Here is a 20,049-nt window from a genome sequence, read left to right on the forward strand (position 1 = left end):
TTTGTGTTTTCAATGTTTTTTTAATGCGGACGCATTTAAAGGCGAAATCAAATCTCTGTTTCGTTCGCTTTTTAGAGAGAGAGGGAAGGGGGGAGCTGACATGGCAGGATGAGGAAGGGCGGCGAAAGGGTGGGAGCTTGTCGACTGAAGCGGAAAGAAACAACGGATAACTTCCTCCTTCCTGCGGTTTGGTCCAAAGCCACGGCGTCCCATAACTTCACCCGATGTCGCCGGCAGGTTTTGGCTGCTGCTTGGTCGAGAGGATATTGCGTCTGTTTTTTATGTTCGCTCCCGTGGGGAGATGATGTTCAGTCATTGCTGCCTGCGATCTTCTGTCCGTTGATTTCTTTAATTCATAAGACGAGCGGAAACGCTTAGTTTGGTGCAGCGGATTTCGCCAGTCAAATCGCGCTCTTGCTCAAAATAACAACGAAGGCCAAGCCAAACCACCTAGCAAGTGGAGCCTTATCCGATACACGTGGGTTTGATGATTTATGCGCATTCTTTGGGAATTCGTTGATGCCGTGTTCCTTGAAAAACAGCGGAATTTATTAAAGGAATTAGTGAGTTTGTTTTATCGTATCATTGAAAATGTGCATAATGCGGTGCCATTGCCCCTTTCTCTCATTTTAGAGTGATCGAAAAGGCATGTGAAGTGAGATTTTATTCGATGCACATGCAATGATCTATTATGGTAGCGAATGATAACCATTCTGTTCCGGAATGAGTTCCTGAACCAGAAATAGATTTTTCTATTTCTGGTTCCTGGATGAGTTTCTGAGAAAAAAAACCCGTTTGATAATGACAAAAAATTTCTATTTCTAGAACAGAAACCCGTTTGATAACAGCATAAAATTTCTATTTCTTGAAATAAAAACCCATTTGATAAACAATAGAAAATTCTATTTCCAGGAACAAAAATTCATTTTTTTAGAAATTGAATAAAAATAATAAAAAATCCGAAAAATTCATAAAAATCTTTAAAAAAATTCAGAAAATCCCAAAAAATTGAAAAATTCCAGAAAAAATCATCAAAATGTCAAGAAAATAAAAAAAAATTTAGATTTCGGGAAAATAGGAAATTTGTTGAATTTTTTAAAAAAAAAATCAAGAAATCAAAATTTTCAAAATTTCACAAAATTGCTTAGAATACCTGTGGCCACCCACTTTTAGTGAAATTTACATTTTTTTAGGTGCCCAAAAAAAATAAAAAAATCAAAAATTTCAAAACTTCACAAAATAGTTTAGAATACATGTGGCCACCCACTTTGAGTGAAATTTAAATTTTTTAAGGTGCCCAAAAAAATTCAAAAACTCAAAAATTTCAAAACTTTACAGAATGGTTTAGAATACCTGTGGCCACCCACTTTGAGTGAAATTTTAATTTTTGGAGGTGAAAAAAAAGCAAAAAATCAAAAATTTCAAAACTTCACAGAATGACTTAGAATACATGTGGCCATCCACTTTGAGTGAAATTTAAATTTTTTTAGGTGAAAAAAACATAAAAAATCAAAAATTTCAAAACTTCACATAATGACTTACAAAACCTCTAGCCACCCACTTTGAGTAAAATTTAATTTTTTTTAGATGCCCAAATGGTATTTTTGATTTTTTTTGGTTCCTAAAGAAAATTAAATTTCACTCAAAGTGGATGGCCACATGTATTCTAAGCCACTCTGTGAAGTTTTGAAAATTTTTCTTTTTTACTTATTTTTTTTTTCGACACCTAAAAAATATTAAATTTCACTCAAAGTGGGTGGCCACAGGTATTCTAAGTAATTATGTGAAGTTTTTTATTTTTTATGTTTTTATTTTTTTCGGCACCTAAAAAAATTTAAATTTCGCTTAAAATGGATGGCCACAGGTATTCTAAGCCATTTTGTGAAGTTTTGAAATTTTTTATTTTTTTATTTTTTTTTATTTTTTTCGGCACCTAAAAAAATAAAATTTCGCTCAAAGTGGGTGGCCACAGGTATTTTAAGCCATTCTGTAAAGTTTTGAAATTTTTACTTTTTTGCTTATTTTTATTTTTTTTGGCATATAAAAAAATTTAAATTTCACTCAAAGTGGGTGGCCACAGGTATTTTAAGCTATTGGGTGAAGTTTTGAAATTTTTTAATTTTTTAATTTTTTTTGGCACCTAAAAAAATTTAAATTTCACTCAAAGTGGATGGCCACAAGTATTCTAAGCCATTCTGTGAAGTTTTGAAATTTTTGATTTTTTGCTTTTTTTTTTATTTTTTTCGGCACCTAAAAAAATAAAATTTCGCTCAAATTGGGTGGCCACAGGTATTCTAAGATATTCTGTGAAGTTTTTAAATTTAGAATTTTTTATTTTTTTTTGGCAACTAAAAAAATTAAATTTTGCTCAAAGTGGGTGGCCAAAGGTTTTCTAAGCCATTTTGTGAAATTTTGAAATTTTTTATTTTTATTTATTTTTTTCGGTACCTAAAAATATTTAAATTTCACTGAAAGTGGGTAGCCACAGATTCTAAACCATTATGTTAAGTTTTGAAATTTTTGATTTTTTGCTTTTTTTTCTCACCTCAAAGATCGTGACTTCCATATGAATATGTGTGTTAAAGAAAATGAATTCCTCATAAATGGCTCTCACTTTTGTTCCAGAAATGAAAAACCAACTTTTTTTTTTGTTTTCATTTCTGGTTTCAGAATCAGTTTTGGAAGCAAACTTGTCCCGGAAATAAAAAAATGAAATTGCGTTACCAAACGGGTTTCTGGTCCAAAACTGATTCTGGAAACAAAAAACCAGTTCTGGACAGAACCAGAATGGTTTTCATGCAGCACCTATGACTCCGAGCATTTGAACGAGAGAACAAGAAAGCCACACATAAGAAACACAATGTCAAATTTTTTTACACTTGGGTATCATGTGAGACATTATTATTGTACCTATTAAGGGGGTTAGGTCGAAGTAGAGTCCAAATTTGTTGCCCTAAGTCCGATCATTCTAAAAGCGCTTACTAATTTTCCGGTAAAGGAGTTTTAATGGCATACAAGTTGGGCGGGACCAGACTTTGCAATTGATGCTACTGTCGCAGTCCGATTTCTCCCATACCCGAGTGGGCTTAAAAGTGGGTAATATGGCGATTAATTATCAAAATGCGATTTGTCATATTGCCTTAGAACGATGTTTTGAGGGGAAGTCGATCTGATATTCCGGCTTATCAGACACCACACCCACTTGTCCTCGGCCAGAAAAGTTTTGGATTATACCAATAAGCCAAGAAAATCAGTGTACAAACCTGAAGCCCGAACGGCGTATGCACGGAGCTCGTTCTAAAATTTCACAAAACTTTTGATCATAAAAAAAAAAAAATCTCACAAAAGCCAAGAAATAAAGAGGGAGCACATAGAAAGGGCGATGGAAAAAGTGAAAGAAAAATCTCAGATTCGAAGAGACATGGGCACAGGCTTTTTCAGGCCAAAGTCTGAGGAATGTGGACGGCTGTCTCCGTCTTCAATGTCGGATGGTTTTCCTTTTCTCCTTTTTCTGTCATTTTCTTCATTTTAGTCTTGCAGACCAACAAATATTTAATATAAAGAGAATAATGACATAAACGATCTTTAAATTGTGATTAAATGTGTAATGTAATTTTTAATTTATTTAACGTAGTCTCTGAATTTTAGTCTAATGCTCAATATGATATTTTTTGAACTTTTAGTATATATTCAATGTAATCCCTGAAATTGAATTAATGGAATTACTATATCGAACATTTTCATAAAATTCATGGACTAAATTGAACATGTATCAAAAATTCAGGGACGACATTAAATAAATTAAAATTTCATATATTACATTATACTTTGAGTTAAAATTCTGGGACCGCATTGCACATTGGGCCAAAGTTTAGAGATTGTTTGCGTCAATGATGATGACCAACTGATATTACAAAAATAAGTAAAATTGAAGAAGTTGCGGTCCTCAACATCTCTCGATTCTTTTTTTCATTTAGTCGGCTCTCCATGCTCGTGTCTTCGGATTATCAAAAAAAATTAATTAATCATGATACATTGATTCTAACTTAGTTAACTATTAAGAAATCAACATTTCCCCCAAAATCTGGCCAAAAAAAAAAAATATGATCGAAAGATAAAGATAAGGAAATAAAGTATTTTCACTAAATATCTTATTGATTAATTCTTTTTATTTCTTTGCGGGAGTAGCAGTGGGATTGGAATACATTATTAGATTGGTCGTCTTCGTCTTCTGCTTCTTCCTTTTTCTTGTTGCCCCTTTTAAGTGACTTTCCTGACGTGACCATTAAGCGCATGTGATTAGATTTGGGATTTCACGACGACGACGACCGAACAACATCGTCATGCTCGTCGGTCTGAGCATTGACCTCCCACATGAAAAGGCTAAAGAGCGTGCTTCCCACCTTTCGAGTTTCCTCGCTTTCATTCGACGGATTCAACGTGGATCTTTGATCTTTTTATCAGCCTAGACATCAACAGCTTTCTTGCTTTTTGGGCATTACCGAAGCAGACGACCGTCAGAGTTCAGTACATGCCTAGAACTCGAGATTTGAGTCCTCCCGATTTATAGAAGAATCAAAGCAACGAGAGAGATTATCTTGCGATGCGCGATTTCGATTCTTTATCGCACTAGGAGTTTGGTTATTTGGGGTGCGCTAATCGATCACAATCCGTAACGTGGAACATTCCATTTAAATCGTGCTATCAACATCCGATAAGATATTTGAAAGACGTGAGTACTGAGATTTTGATAGAGTCCGGCTGGCATAAGGAGTCCTTAGTCCAACGTGAGAGTAACGGCCTAATGAGGGTCACAAATTCAACCCGCAACAATTTCTAATTATTTATCACTTGCTATTTTGTCGGCCAGAACAGGCCGTTAGTCTCATGGTGGATCAATAACAGTCGTTTAATCATTTCTCATTTTGATAATAGGGTCTTCAATGGTAAATTCACGCGATTATGCCACAAGAAAATAAAAAATCGTATGGATACAAAAAAATTTCATGTAAATGACCTGCCTTCGAATGGACTTTACTATGATACGTCAAAGCTAACCCGGAATGCCACCCATTGTAATTTAGCAAGCACGCATCAAATTATGTCGAAAAAATGTGTAAATGACCTCGAACGGACTTCATTTTGATACGTCAAAGCTAACCCAGAATGCCACCGATCGTAATTTAGCAAGCACGCATCAAATTATGTCGAAAAAATCTGTAAATGACCCAGCTTTGAATCATCGAAACTAACCTAGAATGCTACCGATTGTAATTTAGCAAGCATACATCAAATTATGTCGAAAAAAAATGTAAATGACCCACCTTCGAATCATCGAAACTAAACCTAGAATGCCATCGTTCGTAATTTAGCAAGCACGCATCAAATTATGTCGAAAAAATGCGTGGATGCATCGGTCACGGAAGCACGTGTTTGCTTTTTTCTTCACCTAATTAGTAATTAGTTCGTTCACTCCAATGAGACATTTTGAAATTTTGTGGGGGCTATGCCGTGTTCGGTCGCGGCAATCAATGCGCCATTCCAATTTCGTTTGTTCCTGTCTCTAGCAATGTTCGGCCAAGGGGGCGCTATTCGAAGCACGTCTCCTAGGGCAACGGACCACGTTGAATCATGCCTGATGATTATCCATCGATTACTTTAGTGTGACCTCACTGGTTTACCAGCTGACCTCACTTTTTGTCTACCGATCGACAGTTGATTATTTTTAATTAGTTAGACACGAAAGTGGTTCCTCGAGCCACTCGACATAAAAAATAATCCGTTTTGCTTTGGTTTTTCGCCGAGGAGGTTGTCGTTTTTGGAGATCGATCTGAGGTGAATATGTCCAGAATTATGTGGAATTCATCGCCTTCTTCTTTGGATGATTAAGTCGATTGTTATTTATTTTTGGGTGGCAGTTCTTACGGTGTCGGTTTTGAACCGGTTGTGTCCTGCTGTATCGTATTTGAAATCTTCCTCTCGATAAATTCGAGTCGCGTTTTCTTATTGCGTCAATAATCATCGTCCCTTCAATCCCAATTATGAATGAAATTGAGTCAAGTTACTCGGGAGTAGCCCGGGCTCGATTGGACAATTACCCGAGATCGGCTCGTTTCATTTCGAGCCGCTCAAGCATCTTGTCGAGTCGAGTAACTCGAGCTTGACAATTCTCGGCTCGACTAGCTCATGAGCTTAATTCCGCTTCTATTATTTTTTTTAAATATTAGTTACCAAAAGAAAAATGGACACGGGTATCCTGAAAAACCGCGTAAAATACCTACTTTCTTCGAGCTCTCTCAAGGGCCCGAGCTCGACCTCATTCACGAATTACTTACCGCCGACAGGCTCGACTGCTTCGATTTCGTAGCGGAGTCGAGCTCGAGCGCTCGAGTAGAGTTCCGAGCATCACCGGGCATGCGAGTCGAGACCGAGACGCTCCCGTGCCGGTCCGTCCCGTTCCATCGAACGGGGCTCGACCCGATCCAAATGGGCCCGAAGGAAGCCGCGATTCCTGGCGCACGCGTGGCCCCCCCCCTAAGCGCGGCTAGCACCGCAGCTTTGGGCGCAGGCGATTTATTCGGGAGATAATTAAATGAGGGATGGAGTAATGTCCACCTAAAGCGGTGACAACCGCTTCAATAACAGTGCCGTCGCTCCGCTCCGCCTCCCTCCCTCTCCTGCCTCTCTCCAGTTTTCTGCACCAAATCGGCGGCGCTGGTGCGTACGGACGCGCGGCGATAATCGGCGGAGTTGGTGCTCGGCGGCTTCGGACAGTGCACAGTTGTAGCAGCCCCGATCCCCGACCGAAGATATAGCTCGACGAAACCTCGACGTCTTTTGCTTTTTCGGGGGGACTTTATGGTGAGCCGCAGGGCTGTTCGGATCCTGCGGAACAAAAAGGCTGGTCGGTGCGTTCCGCCGTTCCGCCGCTTCGCTTCGCGTTGCGTTCCCGCTGCTGCGGGCGGGCGGGCGGGCGGGCGGGGGGCGGCGCACGGCTGCGTCTCGGCGACCAGGCTCTGACACTCGCGTCGCTTCCTCATTAATGCTTTGCCCCCCCCCCCCCACTTCGGGATTTTTTTGGCTTCGTGTAGAATTGGCCGTTTGGTTCACGGGCTCGTTTTTCTTTGCTTTGTCTTTTGAATTTCTTTCTCGAGATCTACGAGATTGGAGGGTGAAGAAGAAGAAGAAGAAGCAAGGGGATGATAACGTTGCTATGCCCGCGCGAGAAGAACCGATTTACATAGGGACGGGTCGAGTTGCGCACGAGTTTTCGAGCGAATCTACCGCTTTCGATGTCTCCCGCCAAAGTGTTATATCTTTTTTAGCGAATTTGCGATTGAAGATCGAATGGAGTACTGAAAACCAAAGTTCGGTGACTAATTATAACTCGAGCGTCTTGAAAAAAGGGAAGTTTGGTATGGAAAAATATGTGGTGGAAGTCGGTGAGTTTTACCAATTTCGTGACTGGAATCTATCAATGCTATTCAAACTTCAAAGTTGCGTTTTGGGGAAGAAAATCAAGACCGGTCTTTTTTTTTTTTTGTTTGGGTCGGATGGACCGTTCATGTGTAACAATAATGTGCCCTTCATTTTTTAAATGAAAATTCGCGGTGTTAAATGGACGGGCCTAAATGAGCTCGGGCCAGGTCTCGTGACCATTCCAGGTTTGAATGTCTTGTCGGGCTCAGGATCGAGCCTCGAATGCTATAACCAAGGCTGCCTAGATTTCAAATAACTTGAGGAGTTTCATAGTAAATGACGTGAAAATAAGGTTCCGTTTGTTTCGCGAAAAATAAAAGATTTGAAAAATGTTTTCCTAAAAATGATTGATTATATTGTTTACAAAAATGAATGAACGAAAAAATAGTTAGACATAAGTTATTATCGGTAATAAATTTTTTTTTTATTGACTAAAGAATTCGAGCGATTGTTTTTAGCCCGTGGAAGGCGGCGATTGGTGGGCCTGCCCAAGCTTGTTTCATTTTATCTTGAAGTTGAATACTATGATTATGTTGGAGAACTTTCGGGTTTGTAAAGACGAGAGATTTATAGATCCAGCGGGTGCTAATAGACTCGAGAACTGAGATCGATTGCTTCAATTGTTGTCAAGGCCCAGTTGAATATTAAAAGACGTCATGGTAAAGTAAAATCGGTTGCCATGAACCATATCTTTCTTCACCAAAGTAATGTAAAATCATCTTTTTGACATGCGATTGACCAAGCGATTCTTAGGGAACGGACGTTCGACGCTTCGATGACCGTCGAAATAAAAGAAAGAATAAATTTCACTCGTTTAATGTGAAGCCTTTAGGTTATTGCTTGTCGTGGCGTTCTTTAAGATTTACTATTTGAGAATCCGTCCCTCAATGGACCATGGAATTGCCTCCTTAAGGTGGTTTTGTTATCTTCAAAATTAGGTAAGGCAACGGTCGCCCTGTAATTAACAAGCTCTAAATCAGTCGTTCGCGCAAGTTCCGTAAGCAAATCAAAGGTCATTGGCCACTGTCGAGTCATGATCATCCCGACAGGCTTTTTCATAGCGAGACTTGATCATAAACCTAACGACCCTGCTCTCGCATAGACCTACCCTCATCATAAGTGCCCGAAAGACATATTTCGATGGGCCTGAAAAGGGCCTTTGAGAAAAGCCTGGCCCAATCCTGTTCATCTCGATTTAGTATCACCTAGTCAATTGGTAAGTGAGTGCGGACAACAAGCTAAGGCTAGATTGGAGCTTGGCATGGGATTGTGCATCGATCACCTCTATTCCTAGCCATCGATTAGATAAAGTGGCAAATGTTATTCACTAACCGAAATCCAAATTACACAATTATAAGATAAGATTGCATATCGATGACCAGGAAACTATTTGGTACAGCTTTCCGTATCAATTTTTAATAATGAAAAATGATGCCATACAGGTTTTTATAAAGGCGTCCAGTAAACGCCTTGCGATTACAATACTTTCGAAGTTGGAGTAGCTTGCTCCAACTTTCAAGAAACCGTCTCACCCAGTTTTAAGGGGCAGTTGCCTTAAAAAAATGTATTATAAAACAAAATACGAAAGAAGAACCGCAGTTTATTCATATTTATACCAAACAATTATTCAACCCTCTGATTATTGAGTTACGTAATGGATACAACCCACGTATAACTTCAAATGAATATAAGGATTTTGTTTAAAAAATGTCCCCGTTCTGAAGGTACTTGTTAGATAACCAAATGAGGAAATATTTTAACTGTTAATGTATAGACCGTCCTTGTGATATGCACGTTCGATGTCTTGAAAGTCGAGTGATTGTTTTTTAAGTAGAGTTAACAAGTGTAACAGTGCACTTTTTAAGGAGGCTCCAAAAAGAAACGTGGCCAATATCCATATTTGCGATCTATCTGTCAAATGATCGATAAGAGGAAAACTAGAGATGGAGGAGAACATGACTCGATGTTCGACCCACTCATAAAACGAGGCCACAAATGTCGATTCACTTCCATGTGTCGGTCACCTTTTTTCGAGACGGTCAAGCTAAAAGCATCGATGTAGAGGAGTCCGTCGTGTGGGCCTCTCGAGTGGGCCCAAGCCCAAGAAGATTTCAGACGCAACTCAATTGGGCTTCCCTGTAAAGCCCACAAAGAGCCGTTCCCTTCGGAGGATGATGAGATACGGCCGCGAACAAGGCCTCGCCTGAGGCCGCGCGACCTTGCCATACCCGCACATGGCTACGCATTCGTTGTTTGGTGTCTGTCGGTCATTGTGGCTCCGTGATGGCTCGGTTCGATTGTCAATGTCGTGCCTCGGTCCAGCACCGAGTCATCATCGCCTATCGCGTTGGATGCGCAAATTGAATGCTGAGTCAAAGAAGCGAAAAGGAAAAAAAATTTAGATCCTGTCGAATTTTGTGGTTTGTTTCCGAATTTCCTCTTTTCGCTCCGTTCAATGTTTTAAACTTTTTTTTAAAATTTTTGCTATTCACGTTGTATGTAGGCGTGGAACTTGAGAGCGGCGGTTTCATCGAATTTTACGACGAGGGACCAACTCATTAAGGACGCGAAAAAATAAACTAGGCACTCGATCGAACATTCAGAAAGAAAAGTTCAAGGATCACCCGTGCCTTAATTTGTTCCAAGGAAAAAAAAAAACATAAATACAAGCGATATTTGAGGGGATGGAAGAAAGAAAAAGACAAGGTAACATGGGCTACGTACATCACTTGTGCTCATTGCGTTCTTGAACACTCCATTAATTTACTAATGATGCTGCCGACTGCAGAGTTCTCTCCTCATCTCACCACTTATTTAAGGCAGGAATAATTGCATGATCTTTTTGCACACGCGACGCACTCATCCTATCCGTTGGTTTTTCTTTTCTTTTGTTTGTGATTTGCTCCTTGCTTCTTTCTGATTTGTCAACGACAAGTCAACTTGGGAACCAAGGCACTCGATCTGCCCACGTCACTTCCACAACAAAGCTCATCGGGGTCCCTTTTCTTGGAATCTCCTCCACTTCTTTTGTCAATGCTTCATTGGATTGAGAATTTGAGATGCCCATCTCGATCTTTTCTATGTCTTTTGAATGGTGGGATTGCCCCCAAAATTGACAAATTAGAAATCATTATTCAAATTTATATATATATATATATATATATATATGTGTGTGTGTGCCGATTACTACGTACCGTGATGAGACTACTCCATTGATACGATGACTTCTCCACAAATCTCGTCGAATTTGTGATATTAATTTCGGTCGAATTCATTAGCATCCTTCCATCAAGGACGAGAGATGTGCATAATATCGAAGTCTCTACTAGAAAACTCAAAGGAGAAAGACAAGTGGCCAACCACTTGATCAAACACATAAGGTACAGAGTTTACTTAGGGTTACTGTTGAATCTAAATAAAAGGGAGAGGTGATGGACACCGGGATTTTCGAGTTGTTTCCTTCCATACTTGGCATACAAAAGATTGCTTCTTGCTACATACAAAAAAATTCATCTTCGGGATACGCATCCGATGATCTAAAATTAAGAGCTGTAAATTCGACGAGCGAGTATTATACGTGGGTAAAGAGTTCTGTTTTGTCTTGTCATTGCTATCGTGAAATTGGCCTGAACAATATCCAAGAGACCATCTTTTCCTCGACCCCTCGGGTACAATTGAAGCCCTGCTCCTGCGGTCCCCGTTAAAACGCGGGTATAGAAGATTCAATAAGGTTTTTATTGAGGCATTTGAATTTATGAGGTACGCTTACTCTAAGGTATGTATTTCTAGAATGCATAGGACTAGGAGTCCTTACTTGCGGTTTGATCGCTTGGGGAAAGAAAGCGACAGCTAACGATCTCAAGCTTAACAACGTGTGCAACGACTGAGGTTAGACGAACGTGTCTCTATTTTCCTTGGCCTTCTCTTTGCATCAGAGCACAAATTCGAGCTACTTCCTGTCTTGTTTCTTCACTGCCAGAACAGATCTAAAGCCCGTGACATCGCAGCTGTTTCTTTCACCCCCACGAGCAGATACACATACGCAAGTAAGAATGACTTTTAATACATGGGATAATGCGAGGGACGACTGATGAAAAGAGACTTCATTCGCCTCACATGAAAAGGTATTTTTTCGACGCATCTATGATTGCTCTCATTGCAAGGAAGATCTTCTCGGGCGATTTGCGTTTCTGCCTTTAGGAAGAACCGATCGTGCTCTCGTGGGGTGGACTTCACTTTCCTCGTCTAAATTTTCCAAAATGACCATGAATCTCCACTTTTGAAGTAATGCTCGCCTAATCATGGAAAGTTCCGAGTTGGGTCCATGGCGGAGGGCATTAGTTTTATCAACCGAAAGGAATAAAGAAAGGAGGAGCCAAGAAAAGCTCATATTCAAAAAGCTTAAATGATCTGACGTCCTTTGCTGCGATCAAGAGTCACACGCCACCTTGCCCCGTAGAAACAACAAAAGCAGGAATCGATCCCCCCCCCCCCATTGACCCCCACTCTCTGTAATTACAGAATTCACGACCATGGCTGATCTGCTTTTGATATTCGACCATTACTTTGAGTAAAAATGTTTCCTTTATCCATTTTCTCTTTTGTGGGGGTGGTCAAAGACGTGGGCTTAGATGGGTGGTAGATTGAGTGTAGCTGTGTGCCTGCTGTTGTAACGTGTGTAGTGTTTTCAGGGGGGGTTGTAAACGAAGCCGAGGACAAAAAAGCCGGCTCGTCTCTCTCTCTCTCTCTCTCTCTCTCTCTCTCTGTCTCTCTCTTCAGATTTCACAGCAAAAAAGTTTCATCTTTCTGCTTCTCTCTGCCACTTCTTTGTTGTTTTCGAGCCTTGGAACATCTTTCGCTTCGTTTCGCTCGGCATCTTTCTTTTCCTTCTCCCTCCTCCTGCTGATCTCTCCTCGACCCCTGATCGGACGAGGAGCAACGGACGTCCTCTGCGAGCGAACCCTTTTGGAGTTTTGATTGGACTCTTGGCGCTTGTAGGGATGCCATCGTCAGATGATTGATTGAGCTTGAATGCATCTGAGCTTTGAACCGCATTAAAAGCAAGTGGGTCTTTCTTGGTTGTGAGTTTGGGAGATGGGTTGCTTTCCTTGTTTTGATTCGAGGGAAGAAGAGACGCTGAAACCGGACAAAGGAAGTGACGACCCGAAACACGGCCTCTCAACTATGTCCTCCAAGATTTCCAGCTTGCCGTCCGGTCAGTTTCGTTAGCTTTCACTGATGAATTCTTGCCCTTTTTGGTATTTCGCTGCTTGATCCAATCTTTGGTAGGTGAGTTTCATAAAGAGTGTAATCATGGTTCTAGCTCTGTGATTGTGACTTTGAGAATCAACTGGACGTTTGATTAGTAGTCCAATCCGTTTACAGAGTTTCTAGAGGATAGGTTGGATTTCTTTTGCTGATGCAATAATTGCTCAGGATGATTTTTGATAGTTCAGGTCTTGCTGATTGATGAAAATATAGGTTTCTCTAAATCAGTTGGTTAGCTTGTGGGCACCCTGATTTGCTGACTTTGCAAGTCACTTATTACTGTTGAGTGCTTTCAGATTGATCACTGTTCAGCTATACCAAGTGATGTATCTGATTTAAATCTTTGAGCTCATACCTGCGGAGGAGATTGCTGTCTCTGTGCACACCATCGTAGATCACTTTGTTAAATGTCGAGTGGCGTAATTTGAAATTATCTGCATCCATTTGCTTGTCAATTTTACAGGGGCAGAAAGACTGAGGTCGAGAAGCAATGTGGGGTCAAAAAGGGATCTAATTGGCCCTAAGGATGGACCGGGTGCACAAATTGCTGCTCAAACCTTCACCTTCCGCGAACTCGCTGCTGCTACGAAGAACTTTAGGTCGGAGTGTTTTTTAGGGGAAGGAGGATTTGGGCGCGTATACAAAGGGAGACTTGAGAGCACTGGACAGGTAGATAATGTGCTCATTTTCTGTATGTGTTGTGTACGTGGCATATTTATGGTTGCGTTTTTAGTAAATTAAAATCTGCATCAGCTAGTATTCCCTTTCCAGGCTTTTAGTTTTCGGTCCATGAACCAACTCTTTTACCTGAAGTCGGAAAGCTAAGTTCAGCTAGAATTTATGATTTCGTAAAAAGGCCTTTTCTAGTTCATCTAACATGTAGAAAAGGTATGAATTCATAGAAAATTATGTTGTTACATTCGATTTCCAATCCAACTTTAGTCGCTCTTCTTACCAACTAATCAACAGTCAATTGGAGCTATACTTATTGACCATTAAAAATAAAAAAAAAACTCATTCCTATAGGTTAGATCCAATTAAACCTTGCTTATTGGTGGAGATTCTTTTTACTAAAATGGTTGTAACATTTTTTTTCTGTTATTGGAAATGACTATGGTTGATGTCTGAATCAGTCGAACAGTGTATTCTTGAGAAATATGTCAATCCCTCTGCAAGTGAAGCCAACACTTTTTGCGTAGTTGCCACCGGTTTAATGGAACATTTGTTTAGCCCCTTTTTCTTTCGTCGAAAGGTTTTGTTGGCGTTCATTGTTTCTTTCTCGGGAAAATAAATTTGGAGCTACAAGCTGTGAACAGCGCAATCAATCCTAAAACTTTTTCTGTTTGATCAGAAGAGTCTAAGTCGGTAGAGCAGATCGTTTAATTAGAAAAACTTGGAATAGTTTTCTTACGAGTTTGAAATGGTTAGTTTTCATGATAACATCCTAAGAGCTTCAACTTTTTCACATTTGTCTCACAATTGTCAAGATTGACATTGTACATAAATTTTTTGCCCAGGATAAGTCATTGAACCATTGAAGGTTCCCATACTGTCAGACAAAGCACTGTATATACCATATTTATGCTGGCTGCGGTTCTGTTCCGTTAAATTCTCATATCTCGTGGAGCTACTCACGACTCTCTTGTACGTGCTGTTATACATAGTTCTTACTTTGACCTTAGTCGTTTGTAGGTTGTTGCAGTTAAACAACTGGATAGGAATGGTCTCCAGGGTAACCGCGAATTTCTGGTGGAGGTTCTGATGCTGAGCCTTCTGCATCACCCTAATCTCGTGAGTCTGATTGGTTACTGTGCTGATGGTGATCAACGGCTTCTTGTCTATCAATTCATGCCCTTGGGATCGTTGGAAGATCATCTTCTCGGTAAAATTAATTAGCCTAAATGAGAGGTTTTTCCTTCTATTATTCTTCTAGGTAATCCAGTATATATTTCTTTGCACTTCCCTAGTACTCTGCCCTGAAGTGGCCCAGCACTGAAAGTGTGAAATTGACTTTTATTGCAAATTAAAAAGAAGATATAGATATGATACTACAATTTTTATTATATAGTCGTGTGTTCACATTCTGGTCACAATTATGTGAAAATCAGCTCTCTGTAATAGGCAACTGATATTAGCATTATGCTATTGGTACAGATCTTCCACCGGATAAGGAACCGCTAGATTGGAACACAAGAATGACTATAGCGGCCGGTGCAGCCAAAGGTTTAGAATACCTGCATGACAAAGCTAATCCCCCGGTTATTTATAGAGATTTCAAGTCATCCAATATATTACTGGATGAAGGGTTCCGTCCAAAGCTCTCCGATTTTGGTCTCGCGAAGCTTGGTCCTGTTGGAGACAAATCGCATGTTTCCACAAGGGTCATGGGCACTTATGGATATTGTGCTCCAGAGTATGCAATGACGGGACAATTAACCGTTAAATCTGACGTCTATAGTTTTGGGGTAGTCTTCTTAGAGCTGATCACTGGACGAAAAGCCATCGACAGCTCCCGTCCCCATGGGGAACAGAATCTTGTAACATGGGTAATTCTAATTCTAATTTAACTTATGGCTCTGGTTGCATGACCATGAATCCTATTTCTATTAGACTTCTGGTTTGTTAACCTGTAAGGCAATGTCTTAGAATAAGTTAGTGATTATTTAGTGTACTTGGAGAATTTCTTCATGGATGAAAATGAAAGCAAGTTTCAAGTTATTCTTACTTTCAGAAGTACAATTAGGTGCTTTTGGAATGCAAAGAGTTTTCAAAGTGAAACATTCCCTTACTACATAGTTTTAATTGAATAGGAACGTAGCTGAACATACACAGAAAGCAAAGTGATTGCAGGTTAAACTTTCTTTTGCTGCTTTCAGAACTGGGGTTTATAGAGTAGTTCTGAGAAACAGCGACCAGAAAGCAGTTTCAGAAGCTTGGCTTTGCCTCTATTTTTCCTAACAAATCCTAAGTTGTTCTTTCTGATGTTTTGCCTGTGCAGGCACGTCCACTATTCAATGACAGGCGAAAAGTTTCAAAATTGGCGGATCCAAGGCTGCAGGGGCGTTATCCAATGCGGGGTCTATATCAGGCGCTTGCTGTGGCATCCATGTGTATACAAGAGCAGGCGGCTGCGCGTCCTCTCATCGGTGACGTGGTGACGGCCCTTTCTTACCTAGCGAACCAGGCGTATGATCCTAACATAGCTTCTAATTATGGGAACAAAGGATCCGGCGCCGATGAGAGAGGTGGCAAGATTTTGAGGAACGAGGATGCTGGAGGTTCCGGGCGCAGCAGGTGGGAATTCGAGGGGTTCGAGAAGGATGATTCTCCAAGGGACGGTAAGTTGTTAAATAGGGACTTGAATAGAGAAAGGGCCGTTGCTGAGGCGAAGATGTGGGGAGAGAATTTGCGAGAGAAAAGACGGCAGAGCGCTCAAGGCAGTTTTGATGGATCTAATGGCCGGCTGTCTTGATCGAGAATTTCTCGCTTTGTCCCCTCCTCGAGCCTCTCGGCTTGCTTTCTGTCAACCATACGAAGCAGATGCAGGGCATTCATGCTGTGGAGCGCACATTCCATTTTGTCGAAAGGGAATGAGTGGAGAGATTGTGGTCGAATTAGGAGGACTTGGTCCCTACTCTTTTAACTCCGGCACTTTTCGGGGTCTATGTCTCCATTCTCTGTTTATACTTTCTTGAAATTTTGGAGGAAGAGGAGTTGGGTGTATATCATTTGCTAGGACAGCATTCTAGAAAGAGAATCTAGAGGAAGAGAGACTTTGTCTGTCTTGTAACGCTTGTGCTGAATCGTGTAAGTTCATTCTGAGCAGAATTTTGCCTGCATTTTCTAACTCTAGTTTTGAGCAACATCTTATCTACTAATTTGGGGCTTGTTAGGCTACCTGGTCTCAGTTGTAGAAGAAGATTGGAACTCCCTTTGGTTTTTTTGAATGTTCTTGCTCCTTTGCTTATATAACAGGCATGTTGCAAATGATGCAGGTCTTGAAGTCCTATCCGATCATGACAGCCTACAAATGATCTTTTGAATTGTGGCTACAAGTTCGTTCATTTGGCTCTCTTCCTGGGCATGAATTTCGACTGCAATGCTTGCAATATGCGAAGCACCAACTGATAAATGGAACAATAGATTAGATCGACTCAACCGCGGTATTCAAGTGAGTTAATGCAATTCAGCACGAGTAGTAATTAAGTCGATCTTTGATTAGATAACATAAGAATGAATATTCATTGAGGGATTGCCTCAAGCACTTTCTTCTTCGTTCAATTGTATGCCAACCAAACAAGCGAGGGAGAGAGCAATAACCAAAGTAGGTAGTTCGGGAGGTTTGTATCCAATCTTGCCTTCGCTAATACGTAGCTGTTCCTACTCCACTCCAACTGCTTGGACAGAGACGGAGTCGACTGTGGCCTGGTGCAGTTGCGATGGAGGTAGAGGGACTCCAGCGCCGCCTCACCGGGGCTCGGGCGACATTGGCGACCGCTCCCCAAGGTTGCGCGTCACCTGGGCCGCGCAACCTAGGAGGCTCTCCGTTCTCCTTTTCATTATTATTTTTTTTTTTGCAATGAGTATTTTACAAGTTGTTTACTAACACTACTTGCTTTGCATAAAAATACTTCCGAGTCAACATTTTGCATAAACGCAACGTCTTTTGGGCAAAAGCTGCCCAATATTAAACAGATACCAAAGCTTCATTGCAGCAATTTCAATTTTACACTCTTTTGTTGAACTCGCAAACCGACGGAACGCCGTTTCTCTTGCAGAACCGGGGGTCTTTGCGGCGGCGCCTTCAGGCGAAATCGCCGATCCGGGGGAAGGGAGATGCAGTTCTTCGGGGGCTCCGACATCAGCCCGTCGCCGCCCGCGCCGACGGCGGCGGGGCACAACGCGAACGTGATGTACGTGTTCAACCGGAACGGCGCGTGCTTGTTCTACAGGGAGTGGAACCGCCCCCTCCGGACCCTGAACCCCCAGCAGGACCACAAGCTGATGTTCGGCCTCCTCTTCTCCCTCAAATCCCTCACCGCCAAGATGGATCCCACCACCTGGTATTCCCATTTTGCTTCAACCCGCGTCTCCCATCCGATCGTTTCGTCGATTTTGCGGGAAGTTGAATTCCGAGTGGGTGGATGGCGGATCGCGCGAAGCATCGAAAATGTTGTGTAGAATTGTGGGTCTTTATGCATTGTGTTGAGAATGTACGTGCTGCCCGGTTGCTTGATGATTTGCTTTGACTTGGATCCCTTCGTAATTGGTCTCTGAACACTCTCCCAAACGGTCATATGCGATTAAATTTCGCTGAAATTGCTGAAATGAGTGACCTTTTTGAATCTTGTGTATTCAATTCAGGCACCCTTTGATGGTAACCCGGTTTTTACTTTATTTGGTAATTTACTTGTTCTTTCGCTGAATTGCTGTTGATCCTCACGAATGTTCAGCGAACCTTCGATTGAAAGGACTTTGAAAATTTTCAAGTCGAGTTCGAGCTCAAAGGAAAAGAAAAATCTAACGGAAGTCGAACCTGCCGTAGAAATTTTAGACTATATGAAAATTGTGTTTCTTTGTTCTATGCGCACTCGCAGGCTCCCTCTTACATGCAAACGCATCACAAACACACAAAACATAACTGCTCAATAACTCATTGGTCGGACAAGTTAAGCATTGCTGGCCTTGAAACTCAACTAAACTTAATGTTCAAGTAGTCACTTAGTCAAGTTCATGTAGCTCGTGAGGAGGTGGACTTTTTTGTGCCATGAGCTTAGAGCTGCAAAAGCTTTCTATTGCCAAGGGCCAAGCATGCAGGAGAAGATGCAGGAGAACCGGATGATCAGTGATTAACTTACACACTCTCTGTTTTTTTCCTCTCGCAGTGGGGACAAAGGAAATCTTGGGGTGCCGCAGTTACCAGGCCAGGGTTGTTCATTTCGCAGTTTCCGCACTAACACATACAAACTTAGTTTCATGGAAAGTCCTTCTGGTATAAAGGTTAGTTAAACTAATTCTGCCATCTTTGGAGTAATTTTTCTACCTCAGATGTTGTTTGTAATGAGCTTGTGCTAAAAAACTTCAATAATCTTTCCAAATGAGCAAGACCTGTTGAAACCGAGCATTATTAAGGAACCGACACCCCTACTGATGTGTCTAAAGGCACCACACAATTAGAAGGTGTTTGCATAATACAAGAGAGAAACGGTTTGCTTGTGTTAACTTCTAATATCTGTGCATTGACTACTTAGTATTTATGCTCAATAATGCAAAATGAATTTGTTGAGAATCACATTGCCAGATCATCTTACTTTTACAGTGTTAAGGATTTGCCTTATGCTTTTATTGCTTGCAACTTCAGCAAATATATTAATGTCAATGCATTTTTGGATCAGATCTTTGCCCATTAGCGTACTTCTCTTTAGAAGACTCTTACCAACCATCAATCTGCTTTTTCTTTTGTTGTTTTTTTTCATCTTATTCCTCATGCCTTTGCAGATAATATTGGTTACACATCCTAGGACCGATGATCTACGGGAAGCTTTGAAGTATATATACAGTCTCTATGTTGAATATGTGGCTAAAAACCCTCTCTATGCTCCAGGAACTCCTATCAGGTGACTGATGGACTTTTGTTGGTTTAAACTGGTCGATTAGATGATGCGTGTCAATGTTGATGATCTATTATTGAAATAGTGTTCTGTAGGGGACCAAAATAGTCAGATTGTCTGCCAGAAATATCTGTCTGTTAAAATCCTTGATGATACTTTTTTGTCTTTTTGGATAATGAACCCTGCATTGTCCCAATGCTTTTGATATAGCTTGCATCTTTTTGGTATTAGTACTTCTGTGGACATATGATTAGGATTTGGGATGAAGACATTTTGTGGTGACCATTGCTTTTCTTTCTGTGAGTTATATTTGCTTAATTGCAGAAGCTGTTATTTTCTCTCCTTATATCTTTCTGTGAGTTATATTTGCTTAATTGCAGAAGCATTTCGTAAAACCTTGGTATGGAGCTAAATATGTATATACTTTTTGGCCATGGATCAAGCTTAGTGGACAATCTGGAGAATTGGTTGATTGTGATGTGCCTGCTTGGTGTATTATGTGCCTCTCTCTTTGCTGCCAGTACTAGTCCAACTCCAATCTTCCTACATTTATGTATCAGCTGCTTCCTTTGTAAACAGATTAGCAGAGGAATTTTTTATGCTCCTCTTCCTTCTATATGAATAATAGTGATTGTTGCTGTGGACATTACTCTGTACCCTCTTTTTTTTCCCTTCTTTTACGGCTTTATCA

At 40.8% G+C, this 20,049-nt stretch overlaps 2 protein-coding genes across 2 annotated transcripts in view; both read left to right on the forward strand.

Annotated features, from left to right (window-relative positions):
* The first annotated feature begins 12,217 nt into the window (after nt 1–12,217).
* Nucleotides 12,218–16,594, forward strand: LOC115680172 (serine/threonine-protein kinase PBS1-like). The gene is made up of 5 exons (XM_030603919.2): nt 12,218–12,694; nt 13,211–13,416; nt 14,440–14,629; nt 14,902–15,293; nt 15,746–16,594. The coding sequence occupies exons 1-5, from the start codon at nt 12,574–12,576 to the stop codon at nt 16,217–16,219; spliced, it is 1,383 nt and encodes a 460-aa protein (XP_030459779.1). The 5' UTR covers nt 12,218–12,573; the 3' UTR covers nt 16,220–16,594.
* Nucleotides 16,595–17,408: 814 nt separating this feature from the next.
* Nucleotides 17,409–20,049, forward strand: part of LOC115680174 (uncharacterized) — a 36,082-nt gene continuing 33,441 nt past the window's right edge. The window contains exons 1-3 of the mRNA XM_030603921.2: nt 17,409–17,810; nt 18,633–18,747; nt 19,246–19,364. Of these exons, the coding sequence (XP_030459781.1) occupies nt 17,584–17,810; nt 18,633–18,747; nt 19,246–19,364 (461 nt within the window). The 5' untranslated portion in view covers nt 17,409–17,583. The remainder of the gene's footprint in view (nt 17,811–18,632; nt 18,748–19,245; nt 19,365–20,049) is intronic.

This window comes from Syzygium oleosum, unplaced genomic scaffold (assembly GCF_021117445.2).
Source record: "Syzygium oleosum isolate NSW1041296 unplaced genomic scaffold, Sole_v2.1 Sole_v2.06, whole genome shotgun sequence".
NCBI classification, from domain to species: domain Eukaryota; kingdom Viridiplantae; phylum Streptophyta; class Magnoliopsida; order Myrtales; family Myrtaceae; genus Syzygium; species Syzygium oleosum.

What these genes read in the sequence shown, in the direction of transcription:
- LOC115680172 (XM_030603919.2), top strand. Translation starts at nt 12,574, where the DNA reads ATGGGTTGCTTTCCTTGTTTTGATTCGAGGGAAGAAGAGACGCTGAAA. An exon ending in GATTTCCAGCTTGCCGTCCG is followed by an intron (nt 12,695 to 13,210) that starts GTCAGTTTCGTT and finishes TCAATTTTACAG; the next exon opens with GGGCAGAAAGACTGAGGTCG. An exon ending in GTTGGAAGATCATCTTCTCG is followed by an intron (nt 14,630 to 14,901) that starts GTAAAATTAATT and finishes CTATTGGTACAG; the next exon opens with ATCTTCCACCGGATAAGGAA.